Source organism: Panthera onca, chromosome D2 (assembly GCF_046562875.1).
Source record: "Panthera onca isolate mPanOnc1 chromosome D2, mPanOnc1 haplotype 2, whole genome shotgun sequence".
NCBI classification, from domain to species: Eukaryota; Metazoa; Chordata; class Mammalia; order Carnivora; family Felidae; genus Panthera; species Panthera onca.
In genome coordinates this window covers 44,935,283-44,961,307 of record NC_138349.1, presented here as the reverse complement: position 1 = coordinate 44,961,307, position 26,025 = coordinate 44,935,283, and the positions used below count along the sequence as shown (strand labels likewise).

General features: G+C 47.4%; 2 protein-coding genes across 5 annotated transcripts; both read right to left on the bottom strand.

Moving 5' to 3' along the window:
* Nucleotides 1-4,117: 4,117 nt before the first annotated feature.
* On the bottom strand, nucleotides 4,118-11,860 carry LRIT2 (leucine rich repeat, Ig-like and transmembrane domains 2). 3 transcript variants are annotated; one of them, XM_078434486.2, is made up of 3 exons: nucleotides 11,771-11,860; nucleotides 6,765-7,546; nucleotides 4,118-5,033 (listed from the first exon to the last, which is right to left on the bottom strand). In XM_078434486.2, coding segments are annotated over exons 1-3 (1,545 nt in total). In that variant the 5' UTR covers nucleotides 11,773-11,860; the 3' UTR covers nucleotides 4,118-4,272. The 3 variants fall into 3 exon arrangements, with proteins under 3 accessions (XP_078290612.1, XP_060498295.2, XP_078290613.1); XM_060642312.3 differs by lacking the exon at nucleotides 11,771-11,860 and adding an exon at nucleotides 7,823-7,966; XM_078434487.2 differs by lacking the exon at nucleotides 11,771-11,860 and adding an exon at nucleotides 7,795-7,896.
* Nucleotides 11,083-24,738, bottom strand: LRIT1 (leucine rich repeat, Ig-like and transmembrane domains 1). Of its 2 annotated transcripts, XM_060642310.3 has the most exons (4): nucleotides 24,548-24,738; nucleotides 20,596-21,062; nucleotides 15,986-16,291; nucleotides 11,083-14,768 (listed from the first exon to the last, which is right to left on the bottom strand). In XM_060642310.3, the coding sequence occupies exons 1-4, from the start codon at nucleotides 24,667-24,669 to the stop codon at nucleotides 13,804-13,806; spliced, it is 1,860 nt and encodes a 619-aa protein (XP_060498293.2). In that variant the 5' UTR covers nucleotides 24,670-24,738; the 3' UTR covers nucleotides 11,083-13,803. The 2 variants fall into 2 exon arrangements, with proteins under 2 accessions (XP_060498293.2, XP_060498294.2); XM_060642311.3 differs by lacking the exon at nucleotides 15,986-16,291.
* Between the last annotated feature and the right edge of the window lie 1,287 nt (nucleotides 24,739-26,025).

The following is a 26,025-nucleotide window of genomic DNA, read 5'->3' as shown; positions in this document are numbered from 1 at the left end:
CCCAGAGAAGGCAGGGATTGGGCCTGGTGTGGATGTGAAGGCCTGGGAAGAAGTATAGTCTCTGGGACAGCAGTCAGGAAAGCCTCTGGGCTAGAAGGTCAGGCCAGCATTCAGGCTCTGGGAGGCCATGGGCTCCTGGACAAATCCAAAGCTTGAACCAAGGTAGAGGCACTCTTGGAAACTGCACCTGTGGGCAACCTCCTGCACTGGGAAGTATGGGGAAAGTACCTAGTTGCTGGCAAGAGCCATACTGAGAATGAATAGGAAGGTGTGGCTAAACCTAAGGTTCCAGCAAATGTGGAGATACTGGAAGTGACCCCCAGCCAGTGGGAGTGAGCTGGGCCACGTTCTACTGCATTAGGGAGTGATGGGGGCCAAGGGATTGCCTGCCCAGCCACAGGGGACAGACCTGGACTACAAGCAGGCACAATTTTAAGCCTCCAGCTAATGAACTGGGAGGCAAGGGGTGACAGATTAGGCAGGCCTTCCCACTTCTGGGCCCTAAAAAACGGAGTGGACGTTCAGCAGATGTGTCTCCAAGGAATCTTCAGAACAGCGTGTGTTTTTCCTATGGTTGAGGTCAGACTTTTTAATTGTACGAAATAACATGGCGCTTTACAATCTGACAGCCCTGAGTCTGAATCCTGGCTCTGCCACTTAAGTGTGACTTTGGGCAAGAGACCAAGCCTCCCTGGGCCTCACTTCCCTCATCAATACATGGTGTGAAAAATGATTGCTATGAAGTTGCCAAGGGCTAATCTATGTAAAGCACCTCGCACCAGCTTTGTATGCGCTGATACGAGCTCAGAAGATAGACTCTGTCCTAGAGGTACTAGAGGACGTTGGAGGATGTCCACATGCTAGAACACCATATCCTGGAGGCGAGGACTCCTGTGCATGCTTACCCCCAGGTTGCTTCTGCCCACTGCTAGGCGTGGGAGCCTCTCCTCCACACTAGGAGAGGAGAGGAGAGTGGACTGGGAGAGAAGTGGAGGATGGCAGGGCAGACGCAATAGCTCTGTGACCTGTGCAGCTGAGCATCTGCGTTCTGAAGGAGTTAAGAACTGATAAGACTGTCCCTAAGAGAACCTGGGGGACTCTGTACTGAACAGCTGTCCCTCAGAACCCAGCTGGTAAAATGTGGCAAGAGCTGGGGCACAGCCAGTGTCTCCTGCTTCTATAAGGATTTCTGCAATTCTGCTGCCCTGAAGCCTGGAAGCTTTGAAAGAAGCCGGGGTCAGCCCACCTAGCACGGATGTTGGCATCTGTTGGCTATGGTAATGCTTCTCTGATAGTCTTCAAGGGCCCTGGCCATGGGAGGATGGATGGGGAGCATGGGGAAGATGCCATCGAGGAGTAAAGCTGCCAGGCTGCCATGTGGACACAGGGAGGGTCCCTTAGGAGATTCACAGAAATAACTGGGTGGGGGGGGGGTGGTGGTGCTGTGAAGGGCCTAGTTTCCAGAATAAAGTGGTTATGACTTCACCAACCATAAATTGATTAATAAAGTAAGCGATTTTATTTTGTAGCAACAGGCTGGTGATGTTGGGGTCATCTGTGTGACATTATGAAATTGTGCAAATGCATGTTTTTAGCTGAACGAGGTCCAGCCATTTATTTATTTACCAATAATTTACTCAATCATTCTTTTAATAACACATGTTCTGAGCATACTGTCAGTGCCAGGCCGGATATTAGGTGTACAGGCTCCAACATACCAGAAGAAAGGAAGAAAAAAGAAAAAGGACAAAATCCCTTCCTCAGGTTGACAATAGCAGATGCCTGGGGCCAGCAAAGGCTTCATTCTAAAAGTAAGTCACCCTGCTTACAAATGACTTCTGATCCAAAAGCACTCACCTTAAAATTACTTGGCCTAAGCTCTAAATAGATAATATTCCCAAGAGCATAACAAATGAATCTGAAACGATAGCATCTTTTAAACATTAAACAGAAAAGAACACTAGTTAAACATTAATTGAACAGAATGTGAAGGGTATTAGCATATATATCGTATTATTACATATATATTTATACATATACACACACACGTAATCCTAGTAAGATCTGATGTTCCAAATGGCCCAGTCTGTATATTGAGTCACGTTGAAAGAGAACACAGACGGACACGGATGCTTTCAATGGTGTTAATGTTTATTGTGATGACATTTATTGTGTGCCAGACATTGTTCTGAGAGCTTTCCATGTGAAAAGTCATTAATCATTGGGAAATACTACCCCTATGAGGTAGGTAGTATTATTATTCCCAATTTACAAATGAGGACAGTAACGCACAGAAAAAGAGAGTAACTTGCGTAACATCACAAAGCCGGTAAGAATTTAAGCCCAGGAAACTGAGTTCCATGGTCTGTGCCTTAACGTGTCCCCCTTCTGCTGTCACATAGCCTGATCGATCTGAATAATACGCATGTTTACCCTCGGAATTTTTAAAAGGTCTCTCCAAGGGTGTTAAACTAATCAGATTCCCAGAAATCCTCTCTAGACCTTGTTCCCTCTGCCTAAATTTCCATGTTCATAGGAGTGGCTGAATGAACACTGGCCCTGCTCACTGAGGTACTCCTGATTCTCACTGCTGTATTATACTTGTCCTCCATGGCCCCTTCCCCCTTCCTGTCCCTTCTGTCCCGTACCTGCCATGAAGATTTCTTTGCTAGGAGTGGAGGCCAGAACACCTACTGCTGCCTTCATGGTAGCCCCAGGCTCCTTCATAATTGCTGTACCCTCCAAGACCTGTGGACAGCCTCTGATGCTGTTGGAAGAAAACACACAGAGGCCAACAGAAGTACAAGCTCTTGCCTTTTGCTCTGACCACTTTTCTTCAAAATTTGTCACGGGAAATTTCTCATGAACAAATTCTCTTCTGCATTACATGTATGAATTTGTTTATATACATATGTATATATAACTATATATGCACATATATAATTTTAAAATATATGTTCTTAGGTGTGATAATGTCTTTGTAGTTATGTTTTTTGAAGGCTTGGAGGAAGTGATACTCGAAATGGACCTGGAAGAAAGAGTAAGAATTGGTGGGGAAGGTGGGAAGGAGGGAGGAAATATTTCTAGGGATGTCACAGGGAGGCCAGTTTATACTCAACAGGCTCCAGGGGATTTTCCTGTGGCTAGCGGAAAAGCTGCAAAAGACAGATGTGGGTTCAAACCCTGGGAAAGATTAGCAACAGCAGGGCTGCCCGGAGGGACAATGAGCTATCTCTGGGGTTCACGGGGAACCCTCTACCCCACGTACACCCAGATAAGAGGAGACAATCAGCTCTCAGGGCTTTAACAGGAGAGCTTGAAACAATAGGGGAAGGGAGTGGGGGTTATGTCATCACTCATGTAGCAAACATTTGTTGTGCTCAGCGCTGAGATGCTAGGGACATGGGGCTAAAAAAACAAGCCTGAAACTCAGGATGTCACAGACTAGGTACAAATCGGGATTCTGTAGCCTCCCTTTGTAAATGATGACAATAATAATAATTATATAGTCATATGATTTTTACATAGGTTCTATTCCTTCTGGGACTACAACTCTACTTTCTAACAATCACTGGAGCATGAGCCCTGGGCTACAGCCAGTTTCCTGTTCCTCAGTGCTGATGGCCCCAGGCTCTCACAAACACCAAAGGACTGGTCACAGGAGCACAGGCACCCACAAATAGAGAGTCACATCACCCACCGGGCTCTCACTGCCCCAAAGGGCAGATCTTTGGAATATCAAACCTATGTGATCTCATTGGGAGTTTTCCAGTAAGAGGAAGAATAATACTTTTTGAACAATGGAAGACACAGGAATATTGCAAAATAGACATTTAGAGGAAACAATGGCATTCGAGCTCCCGTCAGGGGGTGCCTCCACCAGCAGCTAGATGTGTGATGGTACACAAGTAACTTTCTGGGCTTCAGCTTCTTCACCTGTGAAAAAAAAGGGGGGGTAGAATTCTACCTTTCTCCAGTAGGATAACACATGTGAAATGTTATGTGTAAATGTTACGGAGCTATATATATGGAAAGAGTAACATTTATTGATTTCCAGTCACCATGTATAATAAGATAACTATTTGGACAGGACAAAGCTCCATTGCCATCCCTTCTGTGAAGAATTGTGTCAAGTTTGGTGCCTGGAACAGAGTAGGTGCTCAATAAATACTATTGAATGAATGGGTCAAGCCAAGTAGAGTTGCCACAGAGGGTGGGTTTAGGGATTAAAGGACCATGCTTCCCCCCACCCCTGCCCCCAGCCTGAGCTGTTCAGCCCTTGTCTTCCTCTTCATCTTTCTCTTCATCCCCTTCATCGTCTCTGTGCCCCAGGCGGTCCTCACAGACAGCTATGTGCTCTCTATAGGAGCAGTCCCTGTGCTGTGGCACAGCACGGGGGCACCTGGGAGCCTTCCTGCGGTGAGGACAGCAGTGCAGCCCCCACTCCCTGCAGCTGCAGGGGGCCTGGGCTGCCCAGACGTAGGCGCCCACAGGCACCGCCAGCAACACAGCGCACAGGACCACTGTAATGTGCAGGAGGCGCTCCCGTCCCTCCAGCTCGCCATGGTCTCTGCCCGTCACAAAGACCACACACCGGCCCCTGCGTGGGGGCTGGCCCCCCAGGCTGAGGCATGCCTCATACTTTGTGCTGGGAAGGAGGTCATCCACGGCGTACGTGTTGATCCCGGGGCCGATGTGGACCACCTCCTTCTTGAGTGTTTCATCTGATGCAATGTAGAGGGTGAACCATTTCTCCTCAGGGGTGTCAGCCACCGCAAACCACTCCAGCAGAATCCCATGCACTGTCTGCTTGACGACCCTCAGGTCAACATAGGCATTGCCATCCGAGGGGAAAAAGGCAGAATGGGGCACAGACAGGGTCTGGGCAGGCTGGACTTGGAGGGAGATGACAAGGGTGCTCCTGCCAATGGAGTTGGAGGCCACACAGGTGTAATTACCCCTGTCCACCAGGTGGGCAGCAGGTATGACCAGCTCCGACAGAGCAGTATCTTCTGCAGTATATGAGGTCAACACTGGGTGGGGAGAGAGCAAAACAGTTCCAATAGATATTTCTCTGATAGAAAGCTGGACAGCGTTCAGCAATGCTAATTATTATTATTTTTCTGAGCTGAAGGTGACAATTTATTAAGCATATGTTTGGTGCCAGGTGTTTGCCTCTCAGCACCCCTGTAAGGTAAGTACCCCATTTTTACACATAAGAAGTTGAGGATTGGAGTGATTAAGCAACTTGCCCCTTGTGAGAAATGATCAGAGGTAGTGACTGATCTGGAACCTTGCTCTTCTGCCTACGGAAACCACATTGTCAACTTCACTAGCTGCTCCCACCAAACTACTAGAAGCCTCACTGAGCCAACAGCATGGTTTCTGGGAGATCTCTTGCCACCGTGTGATACTGTGAGCTTCAAGAAGGGTCTTTTTTTGCCTGCCAGGTATAGAGAGGCTCAGAGTCTGGAGCCAAATGCCTGGGTTCTATCCCTTAATAAGTATATGGTCTTGGACAAGTTGCTAAGATTCTCTTGGCTTCAATTTTCTCATCAGTAAAACGGGATGATAATAGTATCCTTTATGTAGGTTTGATGCTAAGTGCTTAGTGCTAGCTGTTGTTATTACTGAGAGGATACATATAATATGGTACCAAAGAAACTGACTTCAAAGCATTAAAAACGACATGCATGCATCTCATGGCTCTTAAAAAGGCTACAACAATAAACCCTACATTTCTCCTTCATTGGTATTTAACCTCAAGCCAATAAGATGTGATCAAAATGATGGGAAAAAATCAACCGTTCAGTTAGCTAGGTATTTTTTAATCTTCCAGTGGTTTTTCACTATGCATAACAAATATCTGGATAACTGACTATATTTCTCAAGTTTTACTCAGATATTTCTAGTTGTCTTCTAGACTTCAGGATATCCGTAGGGAAGCCACCTCTGGCCTGTGATATGTCCCAGTGTTGCAGGGTAGCATTAAAGGTGATTCCATCTAATGTATGAAAGCAGACCATATAATTTCAGAAAATGAGAGGCAGGTTTGAATCCCAGTTGTGAGGCCCATGGAGGTCACTTCCTCATCCAGGGTCCCAGTAGTACAACTTTAAGCCGATAAGGTCTGAACAACACAGTGGTGGGAAGTGTAAAATTCAGTCTATATGTAGGAATTTCCAACCTTGCCCAATGGTAAGAATTAGTTGGGGAAAGAAAGAGGGGAGAAGAGGGAACTCTTGTTAATTTACATTATTCTTAGGTCCTCCCCTGGACACAGTAAATCTGAATCTCCAGGGCAGGAGCCTGGAAATCTTGTTTCAAACAAATACCCCAGATAAGTCTGCTCCAGCAAATTTAAGAAATAAGTAATTGTCTCTAGAATGAGTCCTAGTCAGAAATTCTATGATTTAAAAATACATAGTATCATATTTTGCATCTAGAAGACTCTCAGAGAATATATTTGTTCATGTATAATTTTATAATATTTATATAATATGTTAAGCCAGCTCCAATACATATAGTTACATATATACATGTATATCCTATAGGGATCTGTATGCAATCACTTAAAATCATGCCAATAGCGGAACTATATCTTGGAAACTTTCCTGTTGTGGTGAGTATAATTTAAGGCTATCCCAATCTTCCCCACACCTTTATTTCATGATTGACCCAGTTTAGAACCTCTCTACTGAGGATAGGGTTGCTGTAGACCTCAGTCTTTCCCAAGACACATTGAGAGGGTCCATGTGGCTTACCATCAAATTCTCTCCACATGCTCAGAGGATAAGTCCATACAATGGTTGGTGAGGGACTGGCCTGTGCCAGGCATCTCAGGGTCACATTCTGTCCCATCTGGATGGTGACACTGGCATTAGAGGTTGAGATCTGTGGCTTCATGCAAACACTGAGCTCAGTTTCATGAAAAAGCTGCCCTGCTTTGGAGAGAGGGTGTTGGCACACCAGGTAGGAATTCACCAGGATGACCGGAATGCTGTTGGACTTTACAAATTGGACAAGTCCCCTCAGGCGACAGTCACATAGCCAGGGGTTGTCGTGCAGTGCCAGCACCAAACTGGAGTGAATCCTGGCTCCGCAGCCAGGCTGATGGGGTTTCTGGTAGGCCAGCCAGTTCGAGAAGATGCCCTTGGATACAACTGTAAGCCTATTGGAGGATAGGTCAAGGTAGGTCAGATTGACCAAGAACTGAAGAGCCAGCTCAGGGAGCACATCAATCCTGTTGTGTTTGAGATCTAAGACCCTCAGAAGAGGGGTGGCTTGGAATGCTGTCCATGGCACTGAACGAAGTTTGTTCCCCTCCAGTCTCAGCTCTTTCAGTTCTGACAGGTGCTCCAGGGCTCCTAGGTGTATCACAGTGATGTTGTTAAAATTAAGCCAAAGGTATTCCAACGTGCTCATGTTGATGAAGGACCCTTGGGGCAGTTCGAATAAGGGTGAATTTTCAATTCTCAACCGCTTTAACTCTTCAGGAAGTTTCCTTGGGATCATTGCCAAAGAGGTAGACATGCACTGCAGAGCCCTGTACAAGAAACCACAAAATCTTTAAGACGAACATCAGGGAAGTGAGATCAGGTTTATTCTGGCATTAGATGTATGAATTAGAAGAAAAAATATATATGCCATTCACTTGAAATAAAAGAGACCCATTTTGGTAAAAGTGCACAATTCTCCAAAGTTCAGCACCAACTAGAGATTTGCTGATTTCCTGCCAAATCTAGGCCTGTTCCCACTCCACAACTTCCCCAAATAAAACCCATCCCCTACAACCTTCTGGCATCTTGTTAGCACAGCGCACCTGCTGAAACTGTCCTCTGAGCAGGTACATCCTGGTAGACAGGATGGCTGAGCTGCATGTGAATCCAGAAAGACCAGAACTAGCAGGCAATAGTGAGAAACTGAAGCCATATTCCTCTGTAAGAAACTACCTTGCAAGTTTTGAGTAAGTATAGTCCAAGCTTCCGAGTGGCAAATCCTATTATCGGTAATCCATGGTGATGTAGGTCAGCACAGCAGTGGCAAAGTCCCTGGATGCTCTGAGGTCTGTTATGGCCCAGATCACAAGCTCAAAAAGAACTCATGAAGAGAGAGCTATGTGTCTTAACTAAGGTCACAAAATTTATCCTTTTTCTAGTTCTCAAGTCTAGAAAGCAAACTCTAAGCCAGTTGTCCTATTCAGCACTGATACTGTCTTTCCTCAGTTTCTTACAAAAAGATCCAAGAAACCAGCAAGTAATACTATCCTGAGCACTATGGTTCAAGTTATTTGGCCAGAATCCATCCAATACTTCATCACAATTGGCTCCCGAAAGCTAGAATTTTCAACAACTCTCTAGAAGTGAATGCATGGTGGGTAACAAAGATGTGACCACTCCCATCTCTGGCTTTCTCTCCACACCTGGTGTGATGGATTCATTCCTCTACTGTATTAAGGCAGCTGTTCTTGCCACTTGGATGACCAGAGTCAGAGAAGCATCATGCTGCAGAGGTTAAACCACAAGATTGTGTTTTCTGATTAAACCAAAGTGTGTTTCTTATCCTGGATCCTGAATGCTGTGTATGTCACATGATAAAGGCTTACATTTTAAGGTGAGATATGTGTGATTTGGGGTACTTCGTTACTCAGTAATCATTCAACAAACATTGGCCATGTGCTCTAAACCACACAATTTCTAGGTGTCAGGAATTCACTGGTGGACAAAACTTCATAGACCCTGTGGGGTCTTCTCTCTAGCTTATGTTTCCTTGTCTTGAGATCTTTGGAAAGTCACTAAGCTCCATGAATCTCAGTTTCTCCTCTGAAAAATAGGGAAATTAATAAACACGTCATAACATTTCTAGGAAAATTTGAGGTTATATAGAATAAAGTACCTAACATACAGTAGATATATTGATTCCCTTCCCACACCAACAGACTCTTGAAAAGCAGAAAAGTCTACTTCCCTATTACTTGGGGTATTTTCTGGTGAATATTGAAATTCCATGAGTTCCCTTAAGACTCATGATATACATTGTACCCTACAAAAGGCCTCAAGGAAGAAAATCCGCTTAGCAGTTAACCAGTGAGGGGGGAAATGGGTCACCAACTAAGCTGATTACACTCCAGGCTTTCTATCCAAGCCAGATATATTTGCTTGAGTTTTTTGTCTAGCTCTACAATCTGGATAGATCTCTGAAGTTCCTCTCAAGGTAGAAATCAAAACAAAGAGAGTGAAATGGGTGCAAAACTTGTGCTAGACATGGAGATGTGCTGCCTAGAGCCCCTTCAAGGAATAAGTTGATGCTCAGCTGCAAGGATTGCTTGCATGAGGTCATGCCCTTCCCAAAGAAAACCACATATAGCAACTGAGGGTGGGGTGCCCAAGGGCCCAGCCAGTTTGGCCTGATGGCAGACAATTCTGATTCTCACTCCAGAGAACTTGTACCAGGTTGGCCAAAATTTTTTCAAGCTTGTTTTTTGAAAAAAAAATGTGATTCAATTCACTGCATCACAACCCACTAGTGAATTCTTTTCTCACCTCAAAATGTAAGGGCCTAAAGAAATCTTCATCCCCCACAATTTCTTCCCTGTTCATCCCATGCTATCCTCTTCAAATGAATCCAGCTGAACCTAACTTTCCAGTGGTTTGATGAAAGCTTGAGAAGAGTATCCCCTGGCATGTCATTTCTGGACTCATGCAGGCCACTTCTGCACTGCTCCTTCTCCTCTCCTGACCCCTTCATCTCCTGGTTTCCTTATTTGGCATATGGGCACAGGGAACACCTATATTTTCAGTTAAGGCAAGAGACTGGGGCAATTAAAGCTGGGTTATGTCATTTACCTTAAATTACTAGTGGTTAAGTGGTGTCCCTAAAACTCAAGAGAATTAACCACAAGGGGAAGGAGTTTGAGAATATGATACCCTCATCTCCCTTCCAGTAGGATGTGTTCAGGAACTTGGCTGTTAGAATTATTAGTAGAGATAGTCATGAGAGAAGAGACATTCTGTTTATGAAATAATTAGATATAAATAGCCTCTGTGTGGTGGCTCCCTGGCCAGTCTTAATAGAACCTTAATAAGAGAGTTTTCTATCTATTCATTTGGAAAATGGCACCCTGATGTTAGTAGAACTTTGGGATGGCTCAGACAGAGAACTAGGTGACATATCCAGAAGCAGGCATGCTGTTTTCCCTCTTTTCAACCTAGTGCTCTCAGTCTTCCATCTGCTGCCAACCCCATCTGAGATGTCTTGCTGGCTACCCATGCTAATGGCATGCCTGTGATGGACATACAAATGACTACATTCCCAAGCTCCCTTGAATAGGTGGGCTATCCAACTAAAATTCTGGCTAATGGAATTTTAGAGGAAATAATGTTTTAAAAGCCCCTACATGACTCTCCAGGTTCTCTTCTCCCTTGGTACATCAAGTGTTAACATTCCAGGTGGTGGAGTCTTCATTAGCCTGGGCCCCTGAGTGAATAAATGGAGCAGAGCCTACCCTCCATCCACATTTACCACAGACTCAAGAGACTCTGTAAAGGCAGGGATAAACCTTTCTATATTAAGCCACTGAAATTTGGGAATTGTTAGCATAGCATAAGCCTAACCTATCCTGACTACAATACCTTTGCAATCAAATAACATGTTCAAGTACTCTTAAGTTTGTTTTTGTCTCCACTGGATTATATGATAGTTAAAGCAAACATTTCCAGCTCTAGGATCTTTAAAGGCACTGGTCACTGAATAATTTCAATACCCTACATCAACTTTCTAGGATACATTTTCTGTTACTTGCCTTTTATACCTTGCAACTTACACATGCTACTTGAGATAAGTGACATTGGACATACGCCGTGCTTAGGTTAAAAGAAATAATTATGTTGTAGTTAGAAAAAGACATGATGGAGATGCCACAATCTCATTCAACCTCCAAACAAGGCTTCCAAGGATACCATGCTGTGGGACCACCCTGGTGTAGGTTGGTCTTCATCACTGGGAGACAAGAAATTATTTTCCCTGCCCTCTAAAAGGTTTTCAGGGACCAACTTATACTAATCAGACTCATATACCAAAAGATCAATATATAAACCAGACATCAGTTTATTTTTTAGAGCAGGAATTAATTTTTTTCCAGTTACGTGAATATTTATGAACATAATCCAGGATGGTTCCCCTCTACAAGAACAAACCAGGGAAGACAGAACACACAAAGGAAGACTGACAAGATGGAAATTGGGAGGCTGACTATCTTTGGAGTCATTCCTTCCAGACCCACTAAAGCAGGTCTTAATGAATTATTGATAAGTTTGAATTCTCTCTCTCTCTCTCTCTCTCTCTCTCTCTCTCTCACACACACACACACACACACACACACATTCACATGATGTTGAATAAATACTAACAAATTCTTGCTTTCAAGTTCCTGAATTTTCTTCAAACAAGGTTTAATAAAACTGACTGGATGTTTATTGTCTTTGGGCCAATAATTGTTCAATCTTAATTGGCTCAGCCAATCATTTAGAGAAAACATCTTAATCATTTCAGTAGATGGCTGCTTTCATCCACTTAATTTGTTCTGATTTGGGGAGTGCCTATCAGTCTCATATATCAAACAATCAGAATTGAGTCTTGGGTCTCAATAGCAGAAATGTCTTAATGAATCTACGTTGGGGTTTGGAAAGCTACAGCCTGAGAGCCAAATCCAGCCTGCCACTTGTTTTTGTAAATAACATTTTATTGGAACACATCCATGCCCATAACTTACATATTGTCTGTGGCTGCTTTCACACTCCATCAGAAGAGCTGAGTAGTAGTGACAGAGCCTAAAATATTTACTATCTGGCTTTCTTTACAGAATATGTTTGTTGACCCATGCTGTAGACAATGGTTTTGTCATCTTCCAACCAAATAATTTCTCTTACCAATGGCTATGGCCCATAAGTTATAGTCAGATGTACCCTCCGAGTGATGGGCAGAAAATATCCACATATGGAAATTCCATACTCATGTGTACTGGTGGTCTTATGGTTCCTACAGTTTTCAATGACTTGAAAAAATCCATTCCCATAATGAACTTGCTGTAGATCACGTTGTAGAGATCAACACTGAATAGTGACCTTCAGCTTGGCCAGAAAGTTATCAAAGACTTAGATCCTCCAAGAAAATTGATCACTACCCTCTACAAATCAGTCAACTCTTTGGGCTTCAGTTTTTTTCATCTGTAAAATCAAGCAGTTCATCCTCCATAATGGGTTGTTGTAAAAATCAAATAAGAGAAAGCAAGGAAATATGTTGTAAGGTCAGATGTTGTAAGGTCTTTTGTAAATGTGAGAGGGAGTACAGTAACTTTAGGCGATACCAGCAGGATAGTTCCCTGGGACTGCTTGCTGTACCCAAATTTTCTCCGTTGTTGTCTAAAGGCCTTGGTACCAAACACCCTGAATGCTCCCTTTATGAAAGCCCGGACTTGTAGACAAGACATTGACCCTTCTGCTGGAAACATTCATCTTCACCCGTTCACAGAGGTGTCTCAGAGGCTTCCCAACTTGAGGCAAACTGAACAGGAATCCCACCTTGAAGTGGCTCACTGAGTAACTGGGAAAGCCCTGAGACACCCTCAGGAATGCAGGTAATGTCAGTAATCCTAACAAAGACTGCTACGTGGGAACAGAGGTGAGCTGTGTGCCAGACAGCATTGGGTGCACTGTGTCGCCCACCACGGAGGGTCTCTCAGATTCCTCCAGCCTGACATCTGAGAGTAAATGAGCAGTGGTCTCTTGAGCATCATCCAAACCAAATTTATTGCAATTCACTGAATTTATTGAAATTGAACAATTATCTCTAGGCAGAATGGCACCCATAAAAAAAAGGTTAGAATCCTTAAGTGTACACAGTGAGGGCACAGCGTGGGTCTGTCTGTGTGTGTGTGTGACTATACAAATTTGGCTAATGCATCAAGGGACTGCATGTGTGAGTGCCTATGAGTTAGCATAAATGTAATCAAGATGCAGAAGAGGGGCATGGTAAGGACTGTCAATCCTGGAACCAACTGCCTGATCCTGACTCCAGAACTGCCACCTTCTAGTTGTGTATACATTGTGAGCAATAGAGTGAATTAGATCACTGCTCAGCAAACTATTTCCTGCCCCCCATCACCTCCCTGGCAGAGCTGTCCTTTGATGCCACGTGAAAGTTGGGTTTGGCCATGGGACTTGGCTTTGGCAGAGAGAATATGGGCAGAAATGGCAATGTGCCAGCTCTAAAGCCAAGCACTTAAGAGACATTGCCTATCTTTGTTCATTCCTCTGATATCATCTGACCTATCCTAGAAAGACTTCCCCAAGTAGCCACTGACTCTTCATCCTGGGCCCCAAATAGAACTCATGAAGCAGAGACACCCTGGTCAACCCACAGACCTGTAGGTTGGGTGAAAATAGTGCCTGTTGCTGCATACCCCTGAGATTTTGCTTTTATTTGTTACATGGGAAAAACTGACTGATACAAGCAAGTCGGTCAATCCCCGTTTCTTCTCCAGGAAAATGGGAGGGCCTTCTGCAAAGGGCTGTTATAAGAATTAAACAAGTCAGTGTATGTAAAGCACTTAGAACACTTCCTGGCACATAGTAAGTGCTTAATAAGTGTTAGCTGCTGTCACTGTGTGCACACGTATGAGTAAGCAGGAACCCAAGTGGGCAAGAGTGGGTGAGTGTGGGCTCAGGTGTCAGAGTAAGCAGGTGAGAGTGGAAGACAGAAAGTGGACGTGGCAGGTGTGTGGGCACCTGGAGGGGAGCACCCCCCTCAGCAGAAGTACTCATTGATCCGTCTGCCCCCCCTGCCCACCAAGACCTGAGAGTCCAGGCTGGAACGGGCCGAGAGGAGCCTGTCGGCCTCACTGAGGCTGTGCTGGGACAGCTCCTCAGAGCCATCCTCGCTGTGGCCCAGCCTCTCCAGGTTGACGTAGGCCTCGGCGGAGCCCCCAGAACGGCACTTCCGGCAGCGCCTTCGCAGAGCACCGCAGCAGACAAGCAGGGTGAGGGGCAGGGCGATGACAACAGCCACGCTGATCACCACCACATTGATGAGCCGCTGGGTGGCCTCGGCGTCTACCACCTCGTCCGTGGAGAAGATGACACACTGCTCCTTCTGGGGCAGCAGGTCCCGCACACAGACACATGCCACGTACTTGGTCTTGGGCACCAGCCCACGGATGGTGATGCTGGTCTTTCCAGGCGGCACAACCACCCTCCGCATGCTGCGCTGCCCAAAGACAGCATAGAGGACACTGAAGGTAGTTATGCTCCCAGCCTGGGGGGCCTTCCACACCAAGGTCACACTCTGGTAAGTGTCTCCCACCACCTTGAGAGACCTCACCATCTGGGTCTCCTGGCGTCCCGCCTGCCCGTTTGAGCGTTCTCCTGGGATCCCCATCTGGAAGTGCTGGAGGGTCAGCTCCTCCTTCATGTTGGACACAGGGGGCCCAGTGGCCAGGACAGCAGGCCCAGGAATGTCAGGGACATGCCTGGCCACCATCTTGTTGTACGCGGCAGCTTCCGCCCCGTCACCTGTTCTTGCCCACAGTGCCCCTGGGCTCCCACCATGTTCTGTGGAAGCCTGGGGCTCAGTGATGGCCAGGGAGATGACAGTCTCAGAGACTCCCAGGAAGTTCTTGGCCTGGCATATGTAGTCTCCTGAGTCAAGGTGGGACACAGCAGGCAGGCCCAGCAGCGTCCAACTCGTGCCATCTCTGGCAACTTCCTGGTGCACTGAGGGGAAAGAGGCATAAAGCAGGAAAATGAGTGGGCCCATCTGCCCCAAACTTCCTCCTAGGGTCAAGTTCATGGCCCCTGGACTGTGTATGCTCTTGTATACATAGGAGACCTTTTCATCCTGAGAAACCACTGGGAGTTACTCAACTTTTCTTAGACTAGCCAAGGGGATCAAGATCACCTGGGCTCAAATTTGGGGAGACCTAGGCTCAGGCTGAGTCTCAGGATGATCTGCCTTCTAAATCTGTATTCTTCAGGGCCCTGGAATCCTATAGAACGGACTCCTTAGGGAAGCAGGCTGTGCTCTGTGGGGGAAGGTGGGTCAGGGTGAACACGAGACAGAGGCCTAGCCGGAAGCACACTGCCACCCTGCCCAGACACACTGCCACCTCCATCAGAGCGTCTTCGACTTTGTGTTTTACGTAATGAAGCTCCTTATACAATGTTTGTTTGTCAATTGATTTCAAACCCACAATCCCAGAGCAACACTCGCCAGCCTAGTTGAAGGAGACCCCGAAGAGAGCTGCGAGGACATGCGGTTTTCTGGTCATGCACTAAGAAACGATCCCTCCTCAACCCCTTGTCTGCACGCAGGTAGGCTGTGACTCTGGTAAACCCCACCATCCTGTGCCAGAGATAAACCATCTCTGTCTACACAGCAAAAATAACATGGGAGGCTGTGTGCTGTAGGCCAAGCTTTTAGCCTCTCAGAGTCGGTTGACTTACAAAACAAAAAGGATAATCAGGTTGTTCTTTAAAGTTCAGTGACATTATGCACATAATGTACTCAACACCTGAGGAGCTCAATAGACGGTAACTCATATTGTTAATCACTCCTAGTGAAACTGGCTTAACATTCACAACTTGGAAACTTACTATAAATATCAATACACTAAGAGTATCTTCCACCAAAATGGCAGCATTTTGTTCCTCCCAGGGTGGGCCCTGATCAGAGTGTCTTCTGGAATATGTAGGGCAGGTTGACAGCTATTGTCATCATGGAAGCCACTGTCCCATGTTCTGTCTGGGCAGAGCCTGTCTACCTCCACTCAGCCACAACAGGAGTAAACAGCCTCGCTCAGCTGACCTCCCTCTCCTCGGCAGACCTGACCTCCCACCAAAGATGCTGACATCCCCACCCTCCCCCACCCCTCACTCCCCGCCCCCGCACCCAGTCTGCAATCTCAGCACCACAGTCCCTGTAGCTCACAAACCTGTGCCGTTGAGCGCATACCCGTTGGCTCTCCTCCAGCTCATCTCCGGCCCAGGGACCCCGGTGGCCCCACAACGTAGCAATACTGCACTGCCCAGAGGGGACCTGAGGCTGGCTACCCCTGGACGGATCTCCGGACTCTGGCACTTCCTCAGTTCCAGCTGGCTGAGGGCTACTCCGGCCAGGCTGCGCGGGCTGGCACACTTCAGCCTGGCCTCTATGAAAGCCAGGTTTGGGGCCCAGCCTTCCAGGAAACGGGCTAGGTCATAGAGGCGGCAGTCACATACCCAGGGGTTGTCCTGCAGCCCTGCAGGGATGAGAGGGCAAGTAAGAGGTGAGCCCCCGATATTCATATCCCCATGCCCAGCCCCCCTGCCCCGTCAGGGAGGACAAGGCATATCCTGAGCTCAGAGTCAGCAGACCTGGCCTCCAGGTCCAGCTCCTTGCCTCTCTAGCTGTGCAATTTTAAGGCTGGTTCTTCAACTTGAATGATAGCAGTACTTCCCTTTCAGCGTTGCTATAGGCATAAATAAAAACAAATCCTGTTAAGCATTTGGGTAAGCCATACAGCATACTAACAAAATTGGCAATTACTGCTGCCATTCCTGGACTGACCCTTTCAGGCTACTGGTCAGGCAGCAAGGATTTCAGCAATACCTGCAATATGCCAAAATAAATTTCTCAAAATTCTTTGTGACCCCTGACTCTTGATCCCTGTCCTCTCAGTTCAGTGTGGAACTCTCAGCATCACCCCAGTAAGGAGGGTGGCTCTGACATTGGTCCCTTTGATACAAGCTCAAAAGGGGAGGAGTGAGGAGGCCAGGAAATCAAATCCTATGTCATATCCCCAGCCCTCTTTACTTTAAAATTGGACTTATTTATAAAGATGACAGTAGGTCACTGCACCCACCCTTCTACATCCAAGAACCTTCTACAGATACAGGCGTATCATGTGTGTTCATTCCTAAAGCACAACTCCTTTTTACATGTTTGCATTTCTGAAATATGGAATGAATTCATTTCATGTGGTGTCTTTTTACCCCCAAAAATTGTTATTAAATTTGATAGTATGTCTAATAATCAATGGCATATTATTTATTTGCATGCATATATTTGATATATTTGATTATTTATTTGCATGCATATATTTGATATATTTGGAAGGGGAAATGTAAGGTTTGAGGAGGTTGCATATACATCTGCTTGTAACACGTGACTCTCAGGTCCTTCTGAACACCAGTTGGGAGGATACCAGTACCTTCTTCCATCCATCCTCACTCCATCCCTCTCATAACCGCTACCCTGTGTCACTGGTTAAATGCATTTAATGATACATCTGCACCCCAAGAATCATGAGCGCCCAGCTCTGGTGGTGAGCTGCCTGGCTTTCACTTCTTACAATTGAGCCCCCAAAGAATGAATGCAAATAGCAAAGTTAAATGACAGGGAAACTTTTACCCCAAGACTGGCAGAAGTTAAATCTTCCAACCATTTAAATTATTAGCCTCATGAGGGAATAGATTTTCATCTCTCTTCTTCCCTGCTATATCCCCAGCACCTAGAACCAAGCTTCCACACTGATAGGCACTCAAATAAACTTGCAGAGTGAACACCTGCATTTGTGGTCTCACACAGCACAGGTGTGAGGTGAGAATTGGCCCAGCCACTTGGAGACTATTAGACTGATATTAAACTGTCTAATGTGCACACTCCATGACCTATTCCATTTTTCAGTTCCTATCCTAGAGAAACATTTGTCTACATGCACAAGAATGCATTGTCAAGAATGTTCTCTGTATCATCATAGCTGTTAATAAAATAATGGAAATGATCTAAGGGGCCAGTAAAGGGAGAATGGTTAAATTAACTGTAGTATAATGATACTATTAAAAATTATGCAGTAGTTTATAAATAATGAAGCTGATCCATTTGTAGCAACTTACAAAGACTTCCAAGACCTATTGTTGAGTGAAGAAGTTAGTGCTGGTTGATATAAACAATATGATATATACAATATGAAACTTTATGTAAAACACAGATAAAATTTCTATGTGTATGTATGTTTATATATGTATGTGTATGTAAATGCATTTTTTAATTTTATTTTTTATTTTTTTATTAAAAAAATTTTTTTTAATGTATATTCATTTTTGAAAGACAGAGAGAGACAGAGCACAAGCAGGGGTGGGGTGGTGAGAAAGGGGGACACAGAATCCAAAGCAGGCTCCAGGCTCTGAGCTGTCAGCACCAGGGCCCGACGTGGGGCTTGAACTCACAAACCGTGAGATCATGACCTGAGCCAAAGTCGGATGCTCAACAGACTGAGCCACCCAGGAGCCCCATAAATGTATTATTTTTAAGGAGGCTTCACACCCAGTGCAGAGCCCAGCGCAGGGCTTGAACTCACAACCCTGAGATCAAGACCTGAGTTGAGATCAAGAGTTGGACGCGTAACTGACTGAGCCACACAGGCACCCCTGCAAATGCATTCAAAAAGAGAACATGCAAATGAATGTAACAGTGGCTACCTGTTAGAAGGGGGAGAAGGATTCGGGATCAGAAGAGGGAACAAAAGGGTCTTTAGCTTTTTCTATAATATTTTAATTTTTTGTAATGTTTTTATTTATTTTTGAGACAGAAAGAGAGCATGAGCAGAGGAGGGGCAGAGAGAGAGGGAGACACAGAATCCGAAGCAGGCTCCAAGCTCTGAGGCTCCAGGACTGTGAGATCATGACCTGAGCTGAAGTTTGACGCTTAACTGACTGAGCCACCCAGGCACCCCAGCTTTTTCTGTAATATTTTAAATGTTTACATATAATCATGTGTGAGTTATGTAATTAAAATTAATATTAATTTTCTGTAATGAATTATGCCACCTGTCACCCTCACGGCTAGGTATGAGTTTTAGGCAGGAAAAGAGATGGTTCACCTGTTAAGACATTGGTTTATTACAAACAAGAAGGAATCAAAGAGAGGGGGTCAGCTAGTATAACCATTCAACTCTGCTTTGGGAAACTGAGTCACAGGGGGCCTTTTCCTGGCTGCATGACCTGGAAGATCGCTTGTACTTCATTTTCCTTATTTGTAATACTGGGTGAACACTCCTTGCCCTGGCTGCCTGACATGGTCATTGCAGTAAAGTTAGCAGATATTTCATATATATATATGAAATTTATATAGCATACATATATTGAAAAGGGCATTCAGTTAAATGTTATTTTCAAATAAACAATTTTTTTCCCTGTGAGTACTATCCTATATATTATCCTTTATCAGATGAGAAAGTCTGCAGAGAGCTGGAATGGGGCTTGCTGTTCCCTGCCCTGTTTGCAGGCAGTGAGGCTTCTAAATATTCCCTCCTTGAGAGACTTTCCCGGGCCTTAGGGCAGGAGCTGCCCCAAACCATTCTGAGACTGCTCCAGCCCCTGGTGCTGGACCCTATATGAGCCAAGGTATGTTCTAGGCACATGCTGCTAGGAGGGCTCTCTTCTGATACTATCCACCCACTCCCCACTACCCACCCTCTGCCACAACTCCCCATCCCCTCACAGGACAGAGGAAAGAGAATCAGTCTATCTGACATGAGCCTTGGGCCCAAACCACTACTTACTAAACCTTAGGTTGTGTTTGTTCATCTGTAAAACAAAGGACATTATACTTGCACTATCTACCCCCTGGGATATGGTGAGGGTCAAGTTCTGTGAGGGAGCAAGAAATTTAGGGAAGCTTCAGTGCCACACTAATGCAGATGGCCAGTAAGGACTGACCAGTTAGCAAAGAGTTAGGACCACCTTCCATCCATGTATGTGTACCTAGTGCTTAGAGGAGACTGTCAAGGGGGTGGGGGTGTTCACATGTTTTGAAGATTGTTGGAAGTTGGGTTTCCTGGAAGCAGACTCTGAGATGAACATGTGCAGCATGTTCATTAAGGAGGAAAGGAAGGAAGGAAGGAAGGAAGGAAGGAAGGAAGGAAGGGGGAGACACAGAGCTGAGAAGTGGGCCTGGTGAATCCCTGGGGGACTCGGGAGCTGAAATAACCCATCAGAGTCATGCCAAGCAGCTGGGTCCTTAGACTCCCACCTGACAGGTCTTTGGATAGGGGCTGTGTCCGGAAAGGATGGGTGGCTTTGGGCAAGGCTGCTCTGCAGCTAAGGCTGTCCCTGACAGGGCTGGCAGCTGAAGACCACTGCTGACAGTGCCCTCAAAACCTGGGCAGCCAGCTCTACCTTGACAGGGACCCAGGTGGCACACCACTGTGCCTGCCACATGTACCTACTGTGTCCTAAGAACTGTCTTTTACTTGCAACTCCAACCTTTTGAGATAGATGTTATTGCCATTCTCTCTTTACAGAAGGGGAACCAAGGCACAGAGAAGCTAAGCAATTTACCCCGGGGACACACAGCTAGTAAGAAGCAGCGCTGGGATTTGAACTGGCAGCAGCTTGAGCTCCAAACCTGCCAGTGTGTGCCTCTCAGTCTTCACTCAGATCCAGAAGGCAGGCGTGATTTCTATTTTTCGGGTAAAGAATCAAGACTCAGAGAGGATCAATAACTTGCCTAAGACCCCCAGGCTCCCCAAGCTGGCTCCAAGTGAAGGATACCACCCCTTACCTAGCACCAGCCTGGTGTGGTGGCCGGGAAGGAAGGGCCCGGTCTGCAGGTGAGCCCAGGTGGCCAGCAGCTCCTGCGGGAGCCTCAGCAGCTGGTTGCTGGAGAGGTCGAGGAAGGTGAGGTTCCCCAGGAAGCGCGCGGCCTCGGGCGGCACGGCCGAAAGGCGGTTGGCCTGCAGGTCCAGCAGCCGCAGCTGGGGGGCGTCCCTGAGCGCCGCCCAGGGGAAGGCGGCCAAGCGGTTCCCGGGCAGGCGCAGCTCGCGCAGGCGGCGCAGGCCCCTCAGCATGAGGCCGCTGAGCTCGCTGAGGGCGTTGTAGGGCAGCCACAGCTGCTCCAGGCGGCCCAGCGGCCTGAAGGCCTCTCCGGGCACCTTGCGAATGGCCGTCCGCTCCAGGCGCAGTCTGGAGGTGTCCGGAGGGACGGACGCGGGGGGCAGGGTCATGTCGGGGTCGCTGCACACCACCGTCCTGGTCACAGAAATGGGGGACATTTGAGCGAGGGTCCTGTCGGGTCCGCGATCCTACCCCGCTCCCTCCCGGACCTTCCTTCAGGAGGCCTCCCGGTCTGCACGGGAACCGGGACCGCCAAACCCAGGCTCCAGGCTGAGGTGGGCCCTGGAGTGGCGCCGGGGACGAGCAGACCCCGGATTTCCCTTTGAGGGGTTCTTGCTTTGAGAGCCTTTCGCAGGGGTCCCAGAGGGCCATTTGGTCCTGTCCCTGGCTGAAGGACCTCTGTGTCCCCTTACAACTCACACCACCTACAGTGCATTAAGAATGAAGGGTATTCATAAATCTTGAGATCATTTTGAGCACTGCAGCACTGCATATATGTGTTAAAAGTGTTCCTTTGTTAAATTATACCTCAGTTTTTGTGATATTACTTATATGACATATAATATATGTAATATCATATCATACAATTATATATATAACTTGGGCATCAGAAACGAAGCCATACACTCACTGGGTGCCTCAAGCCTCCCCTGACCCGGAGGGACCACGAGGTGATTAAGGTGTTTAAGAGCTAGGACTTGGCCCCTGCAGTTGGATTCATATCTGGGCTCTCTGCTTGCTGGTTGTGTGTCCTTGAGTATATTATATAACTTCTATTGTCCTCAGTTTCCCACAACAGACTCCACCTCCCCGGGGTGGTTTCAGGGTTTAGGTGAGGTCCTGCTGTGTACCAGTTCTGCAGACCTGTCATCTGGAGGTGTGCAATGCTATTTATTGACCACTATCAAAAATTCCTGCATCCCAGCGCTGCAAAGCTCCTTGCAGTGATCCCTCTGCCCAGACAGTGACCTCCTAAACTTTGTTCTATTAAGTTTGGCACTAAAACAGAGGATAGAGAGATAAAAAGAAGCAGGCCTTGCCGTCCAAGAACCTACAGTTCAAGGCTGTGTTACGTGCCATCTCGGAGAGAGCAGCACACTCACATAAGGTAAAAAGGGAAAGATTCTCCAGGAGATAAAACTTGGAGGCTAGACCAGAGGGACCCAGCCCTTGTGCAGCCTATTTCATCTAGAGGGCTCCTCTGCTCACACTGGAGCAGGTGGGGGCAGTGGTCACGTTTTGCTTTGCTAGGGGACCTTGTTCTTTTTGTACTGCTCACATCAGGCCTTCCTGATGTAACACACACTCTGACAGCATCCATCAGTTCAGCCTGAATACTCTATTCAGAGTTGACTGGCTGAACTTGACTTGCTTTTCCTTGTCAGTGGCACAGGGGCTCCCACCCACTCACATTCTTCAGGTATACATGGACGCCCCTACTGAGGGATGGGTGCTGTGGAGATTCAGAAGAATATCAGACTCATAGCCCCTGTCCCTATACAATAGCTTACAATCCAGCTAAGGAAGATATCACTGGGGGCAGTGATATTTTCAATGATAATGGAAGTTTGACTGTTGCAAAGAGGAAGGTCTGGATGTAGGAGGGAGGAAGGCAGTTGACCGGAAACATGCCCTGAAATTCACCAAGGGAGGGATCAAAGAAACCACTAAGAAGCCAGCAGGAGCCAACAGCACATCTGGTGGGGCAAACTGGGCATAAAGAACATGGGAACACTTCTGTCCAGGTGCCCAGACTGGGCCCCCCAAGGAAACCCCAGTATCCACAAGTACCCACAAGTTCATGATTATGGGAGCATGGAGCATAGGCAGGTCACCCAGGCTATCCAGATGTAAGGATGGAACCCTCTGACAGTCCCTGGTTGGAGGTGGGCTGAGGAAGGCATCTGGGATGAGGAGGAAGCCTCCGTCTGACTTTGCTATCTGCTTGTGGCCATTGGGGACCTCAGGGCCTCCTATAGCCTTTCCTGGCATCGTTGCCCTCATAGATGCACAGCTCCATGCACAGCTCCATGCAGATGGGCTGGTGCCTATCAGTCATGGGACTGTCAGGCAGGTGGAACTGATGGTAAGAGCTCTGGCTTCAGAGGAAAGATGGCTACTGGCTGACATTAGAGCCCTGGAAACTGACCTTGGAATTTTATTTTCTATCTTCAGGCTAACCTGGTATCACAAGCCCTCCCCTGGTCCCTGCCCATGACAGAATTACCAGTTGAGAAGAAATCTGGAAATGGAACTAAAGCCGTGGGTTCTAGGACCAGGTCTGTCACTGATGCTGTGTGACTCTCAGCCCTGTGCTTTCTGTAAGTAGCAGGAGAGGCTCTTCATCACCCTAGTCACACTGTCCTTGGCCAGAGGCTATTTCCTGGCTGGCTCAGGGCTTAGCCCTGGCTTTTCTTGAGGAGAGAATCCTTACCTCTGATGATCCATATGAATTGGACCATCAGAGACTTGGGTCAAAAACGGAGTTCTTGTTTTTCAGACCACACAGGGTATCCTTTCGTGGGGGGTGACTCTCCATTCTTTGCATCCCCTCACACCCGATCAACCCAACACCCATTGCCAGGATCATTGTAAGTGTCACACTGATAACACTGCTGCCCTGATCAGAAATCATCAGTGGCTCCCAGCACCCATCTAAGACAAGGGAGAAAGGGAGAATGGAATTCTAAAATGTTAAAAAGATGGTAGGAAAGGCCCTGAGCCAAGGACTGAAATTCCTAAGCAAGTTGGGAAATGCAATGGTCACTAGTGGATAAGTTGAAGATGTCAGAGAAAAGATAGTCTAAAGACTGCCAAAGAGAAAAGGAGAGGGGGCCATGGTGGGAGAGCAAGGGTCCACAAATCACAGTGGCTTTGGAACATCCCATGGAAGGGAGGAGGAGAGGATGGAGGTGCTCTCAGAGCTCAGGTAGGGCTTGGGGAAAGTCAAAGAAAAGGCTGAGGATATAGGGGTGCTTGCTTGCAATGGAATGGGCACTCCTGGGCTTTTGGAAAACCCATAGAAATATGTTGAGGCCGAGGCTCCTGGGGGATGGGCCAGAGGTGCCCCAAAGTGGGAAAAACATGAGGAGGCAGGTGGTCACATTCTGGGTGGGGTGGTAAGAAATACCTGGGCTGTACTGGGTAACCCCAGAAGCTGAGGCAAGAAAATGGAAGAGGCCTGGGAGAAAAGGGGTAGGGAGATATAGAGAGAATGGTGGAATAGAATGGAAGGAAGGAAGGAAGGAAGAAAGGGAGGAAGGAAGGAAGGAAGAAAGGAGAGGAAAAGAAAGAGGTAACAGAGAGACTTCTCATGCCCTTTGGAGGGTTTCCCTCCACCAGGATCCTGGAGGAGGACTCAGGATGGATCTCCAGGAGTGGGCACACTGTCCCACCCCTGCCCCCACGTGTAAAGAAAGGGACTTGGTACTTCTCATGCCCTGCTGGCTGGAAGACAATGCAAAGCAGACCAGCCCCCTAGGGCACTTGGGCCTCAAGGGCCTGGAAGATAGAGGTCTCACCCAGCCATGTTCTGAGGGCCCTGCATACAGCCCTCCCAACCCAGCCAAGCTGCTAGAGGGAAGCGGCGGGCTACCCATCCCACACACCTGGTGACATACCTGGCCTTGCTGCCATCACCCAGGATGTGGAGGCTGCAGCTGCATTGAGATGGGCAGGAGCCGTGGGCTGGGGGATGCCCCCAGAGGGCCAGGAGCCAGAGCATGCCCACTGCCACCCTCATGGCTCCTGGCTCCTCTGTAGCCCAGGCAGGGGCCTGTCCCTGGACTGCTCTGTCATCCCAGCTCAGGAAGCCCAGCAGCTGCCCACTGGCTCATCAGCTCCCCCCCACCCCCCGCCCCCACCTGAGGCCATGGGATAAACACAGACAGACTGGGGATTAGGGAGGGGAGCCCTGGCCACAGCACTCAGCCGCTTATTACTCCTGGAATCACCCAGTCCTAAGGGAGAGGGTGGAGGATCCTCTTCCATGGCAACAGCCCCAGACCCAGAGAGGCCAGGGTGTGGCAAGGTGAGGCCAGGGTGTGGCAAGGTGTGGTGAGGTGAGGGGCAAGTGGCTCCTGCACTGGCCAGCTTGGCTGTCCACCTGCGAAGTCACCTCATGCCAGCTAGGCTGTGGGCTACATGGACCCTGCCAGGGTGCCTGGGCTCAGAGAGGATGAAGACAGACCTGGCCTCTGATGAAGGCCATTGGAAATTGTCTCCTGTGACACTGTTTTATAGGGGAAAAGCAATGAGATGAAGGTGATAAAGACACTAGAAAGAGACCAAGCTCAAGGACCAGGCCAGCCTGGGTTCAAATCCCAGCTCTTCCATTTATAGGCTGTGACCCTGAATAAGTTACACGGTCTCTCTTGGACTATGTATCCTCCTCATTTGAAAAGGGAAGTAATATTACTGTAATCAGGGTGTTTATGAAAATTAAACCACCCAAGTTTCCCAGTTGTTGATGGCCTGTGGTAATAGAAGCTCCCTCCTAAGTAGTAAGCCCACAATTTCACTGGCACTTAAAGTCACATGCTCTTAAAGGAATTGGAAAGATTCGGATACTTGATACGTTTGACCCCCAGGCTCTGCTCTCTTGTCCAGCATGCCCTACCTAGCTCCTTCAGCTTTTCTAGAAGGTTCCCTAGTGCCTGGTGCTTATAGACATAGGCAGACCTAGACCAGTGAGGTGTGACTGTTATGCCCAGAATTCGTGATCCCCAAATACCGCCAGGGAGCCGAGTCCGATGCAAAAGCAAAAGAGCCTTTATTCGAGCTAGCTGGAGTTCAATCCCCTACCTGCACCGACGCAGCAGTGATATATCAGGGAGAGAGAGTGAGTTTCAAAAGCACAAAGGTTTTATAGGGGTCTAGGGGCAGTTGGTGAGGTAATGGCTGTGGCCTCAGCTGATTGGCTGGGGAAGGGTCGGAGTCCTGTTACGCAGGTCGCTGGGCGTGTTTTGATCAGGAAGTTTGAACTGGTGAGGGGGAGGTTACTCAAGGGGAGGAGGCATGGTCTAGGTGAAGGACACAGAACAAGATGGAGTCGGCTGGCGTAGGCCCGCCCTTTCAGCAACCAAGGCAGATACCTAGG